This window comes from Fundulus heteroclitus, chromosome 11 (genome assembly GCF_011125445.2).
Source record: "Fundulus heteroclitus isolate FHET01 chromosome 11, MU-UCD_Fhet_4.1, whole genome shotgun sequence".
NCBI lineage: Eukaryota > Metazoa > Chordata > Actinopteri > Cyprinodontiformes > Fundulidae > Fundulus > Fundulus heteroclitus.
Window position 1 is genome coordinate 21,874,976 of NC_046371.1, and position 16,694 is coordinate 21,891,669.

General features: G+C 40.8%; 1 protein-coding gene across 1 annotated transcript in view; it reads left to right on the top strand.

Annotated features, from left to right (window-relative positions):
* The window catches only part of LOC105919793 (cilia- and flagella-associated protein 54), a 35,030-nt gene that overhangs the window by 1,734 nt on the left and 16,602 nt on the right, over positions 1-16,694 (top strand). The window contains 27 exon segments of the mRNA XM_036143114.1: positions 1,005-1,154; positions 1,283-1,448; positions 2,874-2,932; positions 3,249-3,392; positions 4,224-4,322; positions 5,332-5,433; positions 5,622-5,814; positions 5,948-6,037; positions 7,010-7,122; positions 7,395-7,439; positions 7,441-7,507; positions 8,168-8,253; positions 8,379-8,516; positions 8,706-8,853; positions 8,959-9,008; positions 10,193-10,321; positions 10,435-10,660; positions 10,783-10,916; positions 11,949-12,137; positions 12,217-12,309; positions 12,421-12,609; positions 12,696-12,817; positions 12,907-13,054; positions 13,291-13,446; positions 13,554-13,676; positions 15,678-15,797; positions 15,896-16,007. Of these exon segments, the coding sequence (XP_035999007.1) occupies positions 1,005-1,154; positions 1,283-1,448; positions 2,874-2,932; positions 3,249-3,392; positions 4,224-4,322; positions 5,332-5,433; positions 5,622-5,814; positions 5,948-6,037; positions 7,010-7,122; positions 7,395-7,439; positions 7,441-7,507; positions 8,168-8,253; positions 8,379-8,516; positions 8,706-8,853; positions 8,959-9,008; positions 10,193-10,321; positions 10,435-10,660; positions 10,783-10,916; positions 11,949-12,137; positions 12,217-12,309; positions 12,421-12,609; positions 12,696-12,817; positions 12,907-13,054; positions 13,291-13,446; positions 13,554-13,676; positions 15,678-15,797; positions 15,896-16,007 (3,391 nt within the window).

Here is a 16,694-nt window from a genome sequence, read left to right on the forward strand (position 1 = left end):
GACCAATAGAGGAGAGATCAAAAGTCAGCACACAGCTTCAGTCGCTTCAGCTAGAAACCACTGATCAGGCCCGAAACCTGGGTGTAGCGATGGACTCAGACCTGAACCTTCAAAAGCATCTAAAGACAGTTACAAGGTCGGCTTTCTATCACCTGAGGAACATTTCCAGGATTAAAGGACTAATGTCTCAGCAGGATCTGGAAAAACTAATCCATGCGTTTATATTTAGTAGAATTGATTACTGTAACGGTGTTTTCACAGGTCTGCCTAAAAAGTGGATCAGACAGCTGCAGCTGATCCAGAACGCTGCTGCCCGCGTCCTCACTAAGACTAAGAAAGTAGAGCACATCACCCCAGTTCTAAAGTCCTTATACTGGCTCCCTGTATCTCAGAGAATAGACTTTAAAATACTTCTGTTAGTCTATAAATCCCTAAATGGCTTAGCACCTAAATACATCACAGACTTGTTATCAGTGTATCAACCCTCCAGACCACTCAGGTCTTCTGGCTCCAGCCTACTCTGCATACCTAGAACACGAACCAAACATGGAGAAGCAGCATTTAGTTCCTATGCTCCACTTATCTGGAACAAACTTCCAGAAAACTGTAAAAGTGTGGAAAGCCTGAGTTCCTTTAAATCAAGATTAAAAACACATTTGTTTAAAATTGCCTTTGACTGTTCTAGTTAAACTGTTTTACTGTTTTTAATGTTCTTCTTTGTTTCTACATTCTATCCCTACTTGCTTTTATTCTGTTTTACTTTACTGTATTTTAATCATGTAAAGCACTTTGCATTGTCTCTGTACTGAATTGTGCTATATAAATAAATTTGCCTTGCCTTGCCTTATTGTTTCATCACAAGCCACGGTTGGAGCTGTGCATGTTATACCTACGAGATCAACAGCAACACGCTGTTTCGTGCAAAACTATTTAATGCTGAAGTTTTAGAGCTTATTTTCGGCCTGTTATTTCAGCTTATTTAACCCTATTCTCTTTATTTCTAGTTGTACCAGCTGGCTCTGTGGCATGGCTACAGTCTCCACCTGCTGCACTGGAGCTCGGTGCCAATAACTGACATTACGGACGTTGACCACTTCATGGCCTGTTATTTCCCAGAAGGATTAGATCTGGACCCAGGCACTGTTGCAATGAAGGTACACTGCTAAACGTGAACCCGTTTAGCAAAAAGTAAAATGCGTAGACTAGTTGTACACCATTCTACATATGTTATATCCAAGTACACAAAATATTAACAGGTTTGTATTTTTTTCTGTGCATCCAGTGCCATGCCATGCTTGGTTGTGCCACGTGTATCTTTGAGGAAGTGAAAAGGTGCTGCACCTTCAGTGAGAAGGGACTCTGTAAACTGCTGAAAGTGCTGAACTTCCTTAGGATCATGATGCAGGCATTCCAGCAGCATGAACATCTCTGCTGGCAGATGTATGAAGGTAGATCAATGCAACTAATAAATGGACTTCAGTTTCTAAGAAAGAAGATTCATTTGTAGTCAAATATTTTACTGCAAAAATCTAACCTGGAGCCTCATTTATAAAGTTTGCGTACGCAATAAAACGGGGCCAGAAACCCATGTGCGTCATTCTCCACACAAAAAAGTCTGGATATATAATGTCGGTCTGAACGCACAGCCTCGGGATTTCAACACGGAGCACAGGAATTTTTGATTTTAGTTTTGGCGTTTAAACCTGCATTCGAGTTTACTTTTGTTTTGTAACAAGTTCTTTTAACGTGGACATCTGTGATTTTACCTCTAATTTACACATTTAATAAACTCCACTCTGTGAATTTTTTTATTCGCAATTCTTTTGCTTTTGCTCCGAGGGTTGCCGTTTCACCATGAAAAAAAAAAAAAAAAACATCAGCCAACTCGTTTAAATACACATTAACATTCACGAGGTGCTTTGCATCAACTGTTTATGGTTGAATCTGAGGCGGCACCTGGTGCGCCAAAAGTTCAGGTGCAGCTGTGATCTATAAAGGAAACATTTGTGTAGGTGTGCGTGCGCATGGTTATCTAAATTGTTTTTTTGGCATACGCAAGCTCTTGTTACCCCTTGGACATTTTTCACATTTTGTCAAGGTCCAACCACAAATATATTGTGTTTTATGGGGATTTTATTCACCATAGATGGAGTCTCTGGTGGTCAGGTCTTTAGCTTTGCAGTTGTGCCATACTGGCAGATTGATCTGTGCTCTAAGTTGTACATAGCTTGTGATATAATTTCGTAACTAATGTTGCTTTAAACATCTCCGCAGCTTCCTCTGAGGCCTTCAGAGGACCGCTGGAGTCACACTGAGATTAAAGTCACACGCAGGTCGACACTGTTAACTAGTTAGATGACCTCTGAATGCGGTTGGTTGCAAAATCCCAAAGAAATCCGTGTTCTTATGAAGGCTTTTGCAAGGCACGGTCTGCATCGCTGACTTTTAAACTTACTGGCTAAACATTTAGAGATTAAAAACTTGTTGAACTTGATATGACATATGTAACCTTTTTGATGCTTCACCCTTGGTGCTATCACACCTAGCTTAGAGGCAAAAGGAGGAAAGCGTACGGTTCTGGGGAGTTTTAGGCATTTTGGAGCATTGCAGTGATGCTTATTCTCAGTAAGCCTGCTTCACTGTTTCCAGACTGAAGTCGGTCATCGAGCAAGTTCTGATCATCCTGAGCTATAGAATAAAACAATATGTATCAGATGTTTTCTTTTGTTGTCGCAGTCATTTCAGGTCAAGTCTTACCTTACCCGACCATTCTGCGACGTGACAAAGGCGAAACGAAATATCACGCCACCCTCATTGCATTTCAGAATCCTCTCCATGCTGCATAACGCACCTTCCTGTCTTATCTCCTCTAGGTGCATCGTCCATCTACAACCTCTGCCGCTACTTGATGACTATGAATCGCAGCGAGCAGGTACTCTTACACGGATAGAAACTACCCTAATAGTTTGCATCGTTCGATACTGTCGCAGTCAAAAAATCTTTTCTGAAACATGAGTCGTGACGTCAGAGACGGCCAACACAGATAAGGTGAAATGGATGCCGGTGGGAAACAAGATCTAATAAAACACAATGAACATTGTAATCGAATGGGATCAGGAGAGTAATTGATTCAGCGGCTTATTCTCTTCCACGTGACATAGAAATTAAAGGTCCGAACATGCACAACATGCATATAAATGTGTCCCTGTTCATGATAGCTAATAAGACTATTTATGCTGCTTATTCAGGCCCTGGAGTACCTTCTGTGGGCGAGTATCTGTTTGGAGCTGTCCGTCCCTTTGATGACCGCCAAATATCTGCCACTGATCGCCACGCTCTATTGTTCAGTCTGCCAGTGTTACTTTGACAACCAGACCGAGGAGCAAGCAGAGGTGAATGACGTCCGCACCCAGACAAACACAGTTACATAAAAAAAAAAAAAAATCACACATTGATCTGAAATGTTATAAATACAGCTGTCTGTTTGCTCTTTAATAGTCAGGCTAGGGCTGGGCGATAAATCGATTTAATCGATTAATTCAAATTTACAATTCTTTAAGATTTCATTTTTGGAAAATCTGGATTTTATTTTGCCAATACACTCATTGGGTTTCCATGAAGAGAACAGCATGTGATGCTGAATATATGTTTAGGCAAATATATTGTCAAAATATTGTTAAGTGGAAACTTTTTTTGATACGAGGTACTTCATTTACTTATTTACTTTTTTTTTAACTTAGTTTGATGTTCACAAGTGCAGTGAAGCCTGTTCTTAGCTCAACGTCTAATACCACTAGCAGCAAATGTTTTGTTATATTTTCATTGTTTATAATGGCACGGCTACCATCTTGTTTTACAACCCTGTTTTACAGCTTGTTTTTAGTTGCACTTTGAATTCAGGTCAACTCCCTGATGAAATGATTGACATAAAAGCAAGGTTTTAAAATAATTTCTTTCATTTCTTTTTATGAAACAAAAAGGAGGGAAAAAAATCAATTAATCGGATTTGATATGATAAAATCTGAGATTTATTTTTTAATCCATATCGCCCAGTCCTAAGTCAGGCTGCAAATGACTCATCATATTATATACAATTTAAGAAATATGTTAAGATTTATTTAGGTAAAATGTTATCTATCGTTGAAAAGGACACAAATTACAAAAGTTGTAGAGGTTCGAGAAGTTATTCTGAAAGCATAACCTACCTTTTTTTTTGGTTTCAGGGATTTGCAAAAAGGGCCCTTGGAAAAATTAATGAGCTGGCTAAGCTGGAAGAACCTACTGATGCCACCAGCAAAGCTTACAGAGAAGCTTCAGTGAAGGTAAGAGACTTCTGTCCCAAAGTAGGCTGTGATGTGCGTGGTGTGCAGCGAAGCCGTGTTTGGCCCCCCTTCAAGGCTCCTTCTGGTTTAGCTTGTTCTGCCACACAAATGCTTCAGACCATCAAACAACTTTTACTTTCAGACAAGGATAACCCAGGTGAACACAAAATTAAGTCTTTTACATCGTTTGAGGGACATTTTGGCCCACGTTTCTTTGTAAAATTGGCTTAATTCAGCCACTGTGGAAGTTTTTCGGAGCACAAACACGCTCTTTAATGTCCTGCTACAGCATCTCCATCGGGTTTAGGTCCAGACATTGACTAGGCCACACCAAAACCTCAATGTCTTTAAGCCATTCAGAGGTACACTATATATTACTTTCTTGCAAGAAAAAAAAACGAAACAAGCTTCCGCTTCAGGATCTTCTGGTGGAGAGCAAAATTCAAGGTCCTGTCAAAAACAGCAGCTCTCCCAGACTCATAAGCAGCAAAGTAGTGCCAGAGCACACACTACCACCGCCACGTTTGGCTATAGGTGGGATTTTTCTTTCTCTTTGTCTGAACAGTGTTTGTGTTATGTAGTTTTTTTCATTAAGCGATATTAATATTATTAGAAAACTGCAGTGTCGTCTTTGATATTAAACTTTATTTGATAGTCTGAAGCATTTACAGTAATGGCTTGAATGTTGGCTTAATGAAAAGTAGATTTAATACCTGTTTAAAGGTTGTTATTTTCAAAAGGTACATTTGACAGAGGAGCCACATCCGAACGCATAATTCTGATTTAGTGAATATGTGTGTGTGACAAAAACAGCAAACAGAAATCTTTGAGGAGCAAATGTTGTTGTTTTTTTTTTTTTTAAATATGCAGCAGTTTAGGTGTTGTGATGTCATTTTACACAGAAATGTTTTTTTTTTCCCCATAAAATGATACAGGGAGCATTTATAGGCAGTTGTGACAAACTGCACACAGTTAAAATGTGTTTTTTTTCCTCTCTTTTCTTATTTAGCTCGCTGTTTTCGTGTTCAAACGGACTGTCTTTGACATCGAAAGAAGACCCGAGGCCATGCAAAAAGACAAAACCAAGAGTACCCTCAAAGACATCCCCAATGTAATATCATGCGCATGTTTCCTGTAATATCGACCGCAATGTCATATCTCATCTTTAATGGAGATTCTATGTTGAGCTGGTAATAGATACCTTTGTTGGATTTTAATGCGTCTTAGCTGCAGAGGTCTGCATAGAAATGATTTCTCAACTAGACAGAACCCTGAAAGTAAAGATTGCATCTCCCCTAGGCCCCATGGCCCCGCAACCCGACAGAGCAGATGCTGACTAGCCAGTTTGACTGCATTGCCGGCCAATTTTTGGGAATCCTGGAGGCACTTTGGGACAGCAGCACTCGTCCGCTGCAGATGACGTTGCCAGATGATGCAAAGCTACTAGAGGTGGTTCTTGAGCTGCTCTCCGCTGGCATGAGCATCTTATCTGGTTTGTGCAGCGAAAGCATCCACCTACTACAATCACAGCAGTAAAATACTGAAACATAGACATTGTTATGTGAAAGTATAAAGGCCTGATTGCAATTTATTTTTGCCTGTTAATGTTTACTAAGGATTCGTAGGTACCAGCGAACAAAAATGCGACGATTACCAGCGCTTATCTCCCAACATGCTGACATCGGCATCCACTCAGACGGATTTAGTGATTACAGGTAAGTCAGAGTCAGTATGTAGGTTTCTGTATATGCATCAAGGTACAGCATGGTTTTATAAATGTAGGGATTCAAGAGGCTAAAGTTAGAATTTTTTTTAACGGGAGTCCATAGAACGTGGTTCCTTTACTCTTCCATTGGGTCTAGGCAGGTAAAAAGAAGGCTCCTATGCTTTTGCTATTGATTTAAAAAAAAATCAAAACTCAATACAGAATTTAGCTACAAGCACTGACAGATATTTCTCATTCCGTCCCATCAAAGGTCAGCGTTAAATCGAAATTTTGTTTTAAACCCGCAGCGTAAGATGGACATTATAGTGATCATGTCCATCTTACGCAATCAAAAATAATAATGAGTTAATAAATGGTACAAATATTATTTTCCAGCTTTAGCAATAATAGCTTTTTTAAATATTATCACCATTAGATCCTGTTATCCATGTCTTATATATACACACATATATATATATATATATATATATATATATATATATATATATAGATAGATAGATAGATAGATAGATAGATAGATAGATAGATAGATAGATAGATAGATAGATAGATATAGATATATATATATATATATATATGATAGTGATCATGTCCATCTTAAGCAATCAAAAATAATAATGAGTTAATAAATTGTAAAAATATTATTTTCCAGCTTTAGCAATAATTGCTTTTTTAAACATTATCACCATTAGATCGTGTTATCCATGTCTGATATATATATATATATATATATATATATATATATATATATATATATATATATATATATATATATATATATATAGATAGATAGATAGATAGATAGATAGATAGATAGATAGATAGATAGATAGATAAATAGATAGATAGAGATAAAAAAAAAAGTGGGACTGTGTGATCACATGATGCAGGGTATTTGTTATGAACGCTTTTTCTTGGTAAAGAACGCTGAGTTAAAAGATGTCATACATTATTTCACCAGGTGAGAACAAAGTATCTGTCACGTCTGCCGTGAGATTCATCAAACTGTTGTTTAAGCACAAGCAGCCAGAAGCATTCAGAGAGCTCACCAAGGAGATGCTGCACTATCTGTCTGTAAGTCGCTTGCCCTTACTCGTATGAACGTGTCCCGTAACGTCTTGTACATTCGTGTCGCATTTCTCCTCGTATCTCCTTTCCTCAGGCTCCATTTTTATAGGAAGCGTTCTTTAAACTAAACATTTTTCTGTCAAAAATCTGATTCGAGAAAGAAACAGCACAAACCGTTGGTCAATTTCTGTTGTTGTTCAGCTTCGAACAAATGAAAAAGGACTTCAATTTGGACAGGGTTGTGTGTTTTGTGAGGGTAAATCCTCTCTCTGCTTCAGGGTGTGGAAGGTCAGCCTTTCAGAAGGGCAGAACGGGAGCTCGCCATTACTGCACAGCTTTAATAATCTGCCGCTGCCTCAGAGAGACAATCCCAAAGAGGACGAAAAAGACGGTAACAACAGAAAATCCACGTATGACATAGGCCGCCAGCCCTTTAAACATTATGTTGATAAATACATTATACTGTTGGTTATGTAACGCAGAGTTTTTCTTTCATTCCTCTATACTCCTTAACAAGACTTCAAGCTTCTTCCTGCTTTTTTGAAAACATTATAAAAGAACAGATAAAAGCATTTTGGCAAGCAGTTAGCATTTGACTGTAACAATGACTATAGGCCTTACCCAGAGTTTGGCAGAAGTTGGTTAGTTATAGCAAGTTACTTTTTAAAAACCTTTTTATCATGTAGTTCATGGTTTAAAGTTCTTTTCAGTAAAATACCAGAGAACGTGCTCAAGTGTCCGAAAATGTACTTCGCTGCCCCTTCCCCACATATTGCTGAGCACACTGAGAGAGAGAGAGAGAGAGAGAGAAATCCAAATACTACTAATAATATAAAACCTATTTGAAATATAAACTAGATAAAATGTTCATGTTTTGAATAATTGACATTATATAATATTTTACATGCTATGATCTGTTTCTGTTTCTAGTTCTCGAGGTTAAATCTTTGGTACTGAGAAACTATTTTCATCCCACTGAAAACCTCATTTCAGCTCAGACCGCTGCATTTAAATGTCATTTGTCCTCCTTTTCATCTGAATGTTTTCACAGGCGGGGAGAGATTCTTTTCCTCCATGAGCGACGAGTTGGTCGGCTTGGTCGACGCCCTGCGTTTGTCCGTTTGCGGCTCGGATCCTGTAGGTTTCCATGTTTTTTCTGAGTGTTTGATTGCCGTTGTCGAATGTTTTCAGGCGTCGGACTGAAGAAGAGTTCAGAGGAGAGACTTTCAGATTTTCATCTTCTTCACGCTTGTTTCCTACAGGGACTGCTACCAGATACGGACCTTGTTTTTGACACTTTGGTATTCCTGTGGAGGAAATTAAAAGCGATCCTGCAAAGCCATTACCTGGAAGCCCCAGAATCACCGCTGGACCAAGAGAAGATGGACGGTTATGATAAGGTATCTCTTAACGAGGTGACATTGCTAAATACGCAGCGTTAGTACTTTCCGTCACTCTTTAAGAATTGCAAGTTTAAGAGCTCTGTGATGAATGAATTCGATCAACAATTCTGACATTGCGAAAATGAAACTCCTCTGCTTGCTCCTTTTTTTTATTTTTTTTAACGTTTCTGGTGAACATGTTTGCAGTGGCTGTGGTGCCTGTCTGTGCTGTGTGAGGCGGCCCTTGTCTGCGAGCTGGCCAACGTCGACTGCATTCTGACGGCAGAGATGATCCTCACGTTGGGGAAAGAGCTCGAGAGAGCGGCCGACCGCGCGGATCGAACGGAGGGGTCAGGTGAGAGACGCGTCCGTGTCGTTCTTCGTGCAGAGTCGCACAAACACTGGCAACCAGGTCATGTCTTCCACTCTGGCTGACATACTTTAGTGTATCTTTTGGCAGCTGGTGAAGGATGTGGTGATGTGAGGCCGGGCTCCTTTCCTCTTCTAGAGGTGTGTGACTAACTTATATTATTATATTATTACAGAAACACAAACCTTAATGTGTCTTAAAATGATTTTATGTGGCAAGTGAACACCAAAGTAGCATCATATTTCCTACAAGATCTTCTAAAACACCTTGTTTATGATATGTAGGCCAAAGGATTTGAATTTTGGTCTGATCGGAGCAGAGCACTTTCTGCTTCACGTTGTCTTTATTTATAGTGGGCTCAAGTTACACACAGACGGACCCTATTAACTAAAGAGTCACCTTCAAAAAGCAAGCGGTTATTTAAATTAATGGATACTGCATCTCCTTTCCCTCCCACTTCATTTGCTTCTTCGTGTTTGTCTAGCACAAATATTTCCAATGAAATGATTGAACGCCAAAGTGCTCAAATTAAATCTATAAATAATACATTATGCAATAATTATTTACTTGTATAAATCTAGGATAAATATATACAGTGACATTAAAATTGTAAAAAAAACTAAATGCATAGCAAGTTATTGCCTCATTGTTATGACAGATTTTTCATTCTTTAAACATTTGTATAATATTAAATGTATTTCACAATTTTTTTTCACAATAATAGAAATTATTGTTGAGGTATTTTGATTTCATTTCATCAGTTTTTATTTGGTAATGTAATTTTTTAAAAAGGAATCTTTTATTTCATAATGGCACTTTCCAGCAGAATCACTTGGCCTGGACTGGGCGAGCAGCATGATCGGCTGCTTCTTTCCCCAGACGAAAGCAATCTAACAGGGAGTTTCAAGTCAGGCGTGAAGGTGTGGCGCGTACTCCCATGCAGGCTGCCTATGGAGCACCCAGGAGAAAGGAAGCACTTTTTGAAGATCACCCAATGGGAGTGCAGGTCCAACCTGCTGACGCTGATTGGCAGACGAAGAGATTCTCATGAAAAGTGTCATTGCGAAATGAAATAGGCCAATAAAATTTGATGGAATTAAATAAAAATGCCTCAACAATAATTTCTATTATTGTGAAACACATCTAATATTATTATACACATTTTTAAAAAAAGAATTAAAAAAATATTTCATAATAATGAGGCAACAATTTCATATGCATTCAGTTATTTTACAATTTAATTGTCGCTATGCATGTTTACCTTTTATTTATTCAAGTAAATAATTATTTCACAATGCTTTATTTACATATTTAATTTTGACAGAGGTCAAGCACTGTGCTGCTAAAGAAGGCGTGTGAAGTGACGAAGAAGGGTCTCGAAGCCTTGGCAGAGGGTGTCTCTGCGCTGATTCCACGAGATCCCTCCGCCGTCACCGACGCCGCCTGCATGCAGGTGAGCAGATCTTTCTTGTCATGCCAAGTTATGTGCAGCTGTTACTTCTTAATGCATCGTTGCTGATTTAGGTCAGAAACATTCAATAAACAGAAGTTGTCTTTTTCTACTAGAAATGTGTGCCCCTTCATCCCCCGAGTGCATCTTCGACGCCATCAGCAGACCAAAAGGGATCAGCTGAAAACATTGTGAGGGCAGAAGAAGAGAAGGAACCTACGGGAGAGTCAAAAAATGAAGGCTGCCACGACGAGAGTTTGTTTTTGGTAGCCAAGGACCTACAGCTAGAGCTCAGTATCATCTACCACAAGGCTTCTGTCAAGTTACTGCTGCTAAATGAAGGTTTGATTCCCTGATATGATGTACATATATTGCGCCGATTATCAAGCAAGCTAAACTGAACCTCGGTAACAGTGTTTCTGCATGTGAAGGTCTGTCCTGAGGCTTCATTTGTTCTTTTTTAGTTGCAGAGTCCGATCTGTTGGCTGGGATCAAGAGGAACAAGGTGTCCAAAGCTCACTTCATGATCCAGAAAGCATCGGTGGAGCACAGCAAAGGGGGGGCAAACCGAATTAGCGCCATCAACGGTCTGCTGAAGGTTAAACATTGACACTAAGAACGTTTTATGTAGCATCACACATGCACGTAATAAAAAAAAAAAAAAAATCACTTCCCAACTAAACTTCTTTGTGGCGTGAAAGAAAAATGACTCTGTCCCTCTCAGGTTACAATGGCATAAATTGTACATTTATCAGAAAGTGTCCTAAATATGCTTTCTGATAAATATTTCAATCCTGTGTGTTGATACACTGTTGATTCATTGTTGATTTCAGGTTTAGCTTGCCACCAGGCACAGCGAGCAGCCTGGTAAGGGAGGGGAAACGATTCCCGAAGCTACCCGTCAGGGAAACGGTGGCAACGAGGCCAACAAGTCTCTATAACAATAGTTTAGTCTCTCTATATGCCTACGAGCTGTTTGGAAGGCATGCTGAGATGACTTAAGGTTTCCTGGGACTTAATGTGAAACGGACTAAAAGGTTTAACTTAATGGCATGAAACAAAAGATGAATAGTTGGGAAAGCCCTTAATGCTCACTGTAAAGCATGGTGGAGGATCTGTGTTTACGTGCAAGAAGCCCGCTGACCTGCAGGTAAAAGTGGGTCATAAAAAGTAAGTGTGACACCAGTGACTTTGTGAAAAGTAGTGGGATATGTCAAAGTACACAACTGAACGTTTACTGCATTTTTGTACCATTATTATTTTCCACTGCCAACACTGAACTTTTCAAACTAATGCCTTTTTGCACCATTATTTTTGCACTATAAACATGTTGGAACATTCTTCTGCACACTTTTGTAAAAACATTTTCTCTCCTGCACTGTTACATTCTTATCACTGCTGATTGTAATCTTATTTCATTTCCATTGCAATCTTATTACATTGTCGTAAGCTGCATGTAACGAAATTTGACAATAAAGTCTAAGTCTAAGAGGGATATTATGCTACTGCAAAAAAAGATGGATTTATTTTAAGGCTTTTTATCCATAACTAAATGTCTGTTGATTAAATCAAGCATTATTTAGTCGTGTATAACAGGTATTTAACTAGAATGTCTGTGTACTCTCTATAGGAGGCCTCCATCCTGTTAGAGAAAGCAGAGCTGGAGGACAGAAAACTATACATGGCCTCTGTTAAGAATCTGACCCAAGATAAGGACAAAAGAGGAGCCGGGGAAAAGGCCCCCCCTCCTCCGATTTTAATCTCAAGAACAGACCACTCCTTTACTTTTGCTCCTGCCGCCTATGACTTGGAAAGACGGGTGAGATTTGCTCACCGCGAGACAACTTTTCCACCCAAACCTACGTTTCTCTGCCCCTTTATAACTTCCCTTTCTTTAGGTGAGCTGGTACCAGCTTTGCGGGCGAGCAGCCCAGGGTGCAAACTGGAAAGTCCGCCTTGCTGACTGCAGCATACCAGGAACTGGGGATATGGTACCATTTACGTTCCTTTTTTTTTTTCCCCCGCAAAAGAGTTTTGAAAGGCACGTGTTGGTCATCATCAATATTTTTCATCCATGTAATCCACCGACATTTACGTTTTAGGTGCCAGTGGTTTCTGGTGAGTGTTTGCTCAGGGCAGAGGGTCTGCAGCCCAACCAGAAGTACGTGTTTGCTGTAGCAGCCTACGACGGACAGGGAACGCTAGTGGGCGACACCATAGGGGATACAACATTACCCGTGCTGGCATGCATGCCCGCCCCCCTGCTTTCCTCTTGGGCTCACTTGGCTCAGGTGAGTTACGCAGACACACGCACAAACGCGACCAAATAGACAAAGCAAGGCAGAAGACACACGCGTGCACGTGGCTTCTGTCCCAGGTGGCTTTTCAAACGGAGCAGCACGCTGTAGCTACAAGAGCCTGCAGAAAGCTGTGGGGTCACTACACAGAACCAGACGGTCCGTCCCGCAGCGGCGAACGCAACGGATTGGCTTCCATTGGGTGAGGACTAAAACATACACATGTCTTTTTTTCCCCTTTTTAAAAAAAGAGACATTCTAATCAACTTGTCCAAATCGCCAATATTTCAGGCTGCATAAGGAAACCCTGCAGCACTCCTCTCCTCACCTTTGCCAGATGTTTCTGAGGGTCATCTTCGCTGAGACAGAGCGCAACATTCAGCAGGCTTCTCTCCACTGGGATTCGTTCAGTGACGGCGGACCGTTTCTCTGGGAACAGGTAAAAAACGTCCGGGTCCTCAAAAGCGGCACGCCAGCCTCACACCATGACAGTACCACATTTTTGACCCTTTATATGATGTCGTCGGTCAGCTGTAGCACCCCTCAACGGATGCCATTTTTATCCAGTCTCTTGTTTTTTTTTCTCAGCATGTGAAAAGCTTGCTGTCTCTACTGCTAGTATTGAATAAATATTCCTAAATTCAAATGAATTGCTTTTTTCCCGCGCGTACGCAGGAAGCCAGATTGGCAGAGTGCGATCGGATGCTGCTGGCCATGGACTTAGCGATATATGCAAATGACGGCGGGTCTGCTTTACAAGCCGTAGTTACATGCTACAGGCTTTTGGCTCCTCTGATCTACCATCAAATCGCTAGCGATCCTGTGGTGCAAGTATGCAAAATGATCTAAAATTATATATAGGCCTACAGTGAAAATCTTTTTTTTTTTTTTTTTTTTTTTTTTTAAAGTGACAGCTGCGCATCTGTTTGAATGCCCAGGTGCTAAGAAGATGTTTGGTGGTTTTGGAAGAGAATTCATCTCTGCTGAAACAAGGATGGGGCGGAAACTCCACCGAGTCCCTTTTGCACATGGTTGCTTGCATCACTAACTACCTGTCAAAGGTTTGTTTATGCGCAGTTCTGTGTACGGCCTCCAAACCTGCCATGACTTTCTCGTATGTATGTGAAATGACAGCAGTTTTAACAATCCTGGCATTTGAAAAACAGGGCAGGTACATTCTTTTCATCTTTTATTATCATCCCTTCACATCAAACTAAAACCACATCCAATGACAATAAAAAAAAAACACTAGTATGGGGCAGCATTGTGCTCGTATACCCCGTTTACACTACCCTTTTTTTAACCGTGCCGAGAACAGTCCGAGCTCGGTAACTGAGATAACTATCGAGTGTAAATGGATCACAAACTGAACTGAACCGTGCCAGACACAACCGGACCGTGCTAAATCTAGACTAGTTCGATGGGTAGGCTCGGCTCGGCTCTTCAGTGGCTCGGTTCTCAGATAACAAACAGCGCATGAGCAGACCGCGTCATCTCCTTACAGTCAGCTGACTAATTTCGCGATTTCTGACATTCATAAAAATACTAGCTTCCCTACCATGCCACACGATTTCCAGTGATGATTCTGCTTAGCAGTGTGATGAACCTCAACGTCTGTCATTGTTTCCTGCATCTGTAAATTCTTATTAGACGTTCGTTTGTCTTATCCACTTCCCAAAAGCCGACTACGTCAAGTAAATTTACCAAAGGTTGCCTTCTTTGCCTGACTCTCCGCAAACAACAAAATATCACAATTATAACCAAGCATAACTTCCTGAATGTTACGGGCGCCGCCATTTTGATTTGCTTGAGTCCCTCCTTCAATCCTAGAGAGCAGTAGTACCGTAGATCGTCACTAGGAGGCGAGGAACTGTGCTAGAGTGATGTGTTGTCAGAACCAAACTCGGCTTGGTTAACTGATCCAAGCTCGGTCCGAGCTCGGCATGGATCAGTTTAACGAGGGTAGTGTAAATGGGGCTTATTAGTCAGTTCATAAAAGAGTGATTCGGGTCGTATTCTCTGGGCGTGTGTGTTGGTGGATGCACTGCACGCTCTTGTTCACCCTGCTACTTTAGCCCCGGGGCTCTGGGGGGAAAGTGCTGTCCAGTGGTCCGGGTTGTCGGTACAGATCCGGTAGCTCTCTCTCTCTCTCTCTCAGGTGGTTTTTGTTGGAGGGTGGACAGGCAGGTGAGCGCAGGCAGGAGGGCTGAGCAGAGGAATGGTCCTTGGTTCCTCGTAGGTTCTTGGCCGGTTGCCGGGAGTTTGTCTGACATGGGTACAGAGGCGGTGAATCAAGGCAAGGTGTCTCTCTGGTAGGGTCCAAGGTGCTAGGAGGAAATAAAAACACAGGAACTTGGTTAGGTTCACGAGGTACCTAGGTTCGAACGAGGAGTTGGTGTGTACCACGCTGGAGCGTTAACGAACTGACAACTTCGTCCAAGTTTTTAATTTTGGCCCCGCTGATGCAAGATGCAATTTTGGCCCTTTTGAGTTTGACAGCCCTGAAATAGGTAGCTAGAAGAAGCTGGAGGAGAGGGCTGCTCCTGCAGGACGAAACAGCTTAAAAAAAAAGGCCATCCTAGTGTGGTTGCAAAGCCCGAGGTTCAGCCCCAGGTAACGTTTGGTGCTCTCGGGTGGTCTCGACGTCCCCGCCTTAGTTTTATTGCCTTTTCTGCTCGTGTCTGCTGCAGCATGTCTGAGACGATGCGTTCGATGGGCGACTGAAAAAAGCTCTGAGTAAAGTTTCAAGGGTAATCTAATGAAATACTAGTGCAATGGTAATTATTAAAAGCAATAACCAGTAACATCCTTTTTTTTTAAGAAAAAGGAATTGAAATGCCTTATAGACATTAGTTTACATTTTCCATGAGATTTGCAGCTTAACACCAGGCAGTTTTTCAGCACTTTACTAAAGATAGAACTGGAATGGATGACATGCCAGATTAACCCATTTACCACTGTACCCTAGGGAAAAATCCCTTATTTACTGCTTTCCGGTGAGTTTAGTTTACTTTTATCTACATTAGCAGCAAAGCGCATCTTTGACTGTCTTGTGCTCACAGGTACTGCGCGGGTTCAGGGAATATCAGTCGGCTGCTGCTGTGCTCGATTGTGGGCGCGGTCTGCTTCAGGAGGTCTTTGATGCTCAAAAAGACAGGAGCCTTTCTTGCCAAGCTGGGAGTGTAAGATAAGATGTTTTCGTTTTCTCTTAGAATGACATGGATCTGGTTATGGAACGTGGTTTATGAACAGTTCTGTTTTTTTCTGCGTTTTTCTGTAGAATAAAGTATCGACTCAAGCCGTGGACGATGGCCAAAAGAAGATAAGCCACCAGTTAAAAGCACTGCATGTGAAGAACATTGTAGCTGAGGCAGAGCCTAATAAAGACAACGGTAATAGCAAAATGATTTTTTTTCTTTTAGAAAATACATTGAAATTTTCTTTAGCGACGTAAAACCTTTATTATTATGTGTCAGAAGCTAAAATGTTAAAAACGAAAGTTGTAGCGGTTCTCGCATGAATGCCAACCTGGGAGAACCGTTTCCTTCACAGTCCCTCCAAAGGTTAAACAACTGAGTCAGTTCAATGTCCAACTAAGCTCATTTCAAACAAATAAACGGTAGACGAACATAATTTGTTTATTGTTTTTTTCCATCTGATCAAAATCATTAAGAGCAAAGAGTCCATTTAGTTTGTCTGATTTCAGTTCTTCTGCTTTTCCAAGACTTTTAAAGCTGGAAGCTAATTTACAAAATGCCGTGATAGTGATTCATAGTGATTTAGTAATGGATGCTGAAAACCAGTCAGAATACAAAAAAAGGAGGGAAATGCTATCCTGTGAGCAGCTAACAGGGGGACTCCACCTCCTCGCTCACAGCGCGGGCAAAAAAGGCTAAAAAAAAAGAGTAAAACATGCGCTTTTTGTATTTTGAACTATTATTGGCGCTCATGTACTCCTCTTTTTAATGCTGCCAGCTGCGAGCAACTGTCAGGTTGTAGCCCTGAGCTGAGCAGAATAGAAAAAACTCTTTCAAGCATGAGTTAAGACATTTCAACTCACCTCAATCAAGGAGATTTAG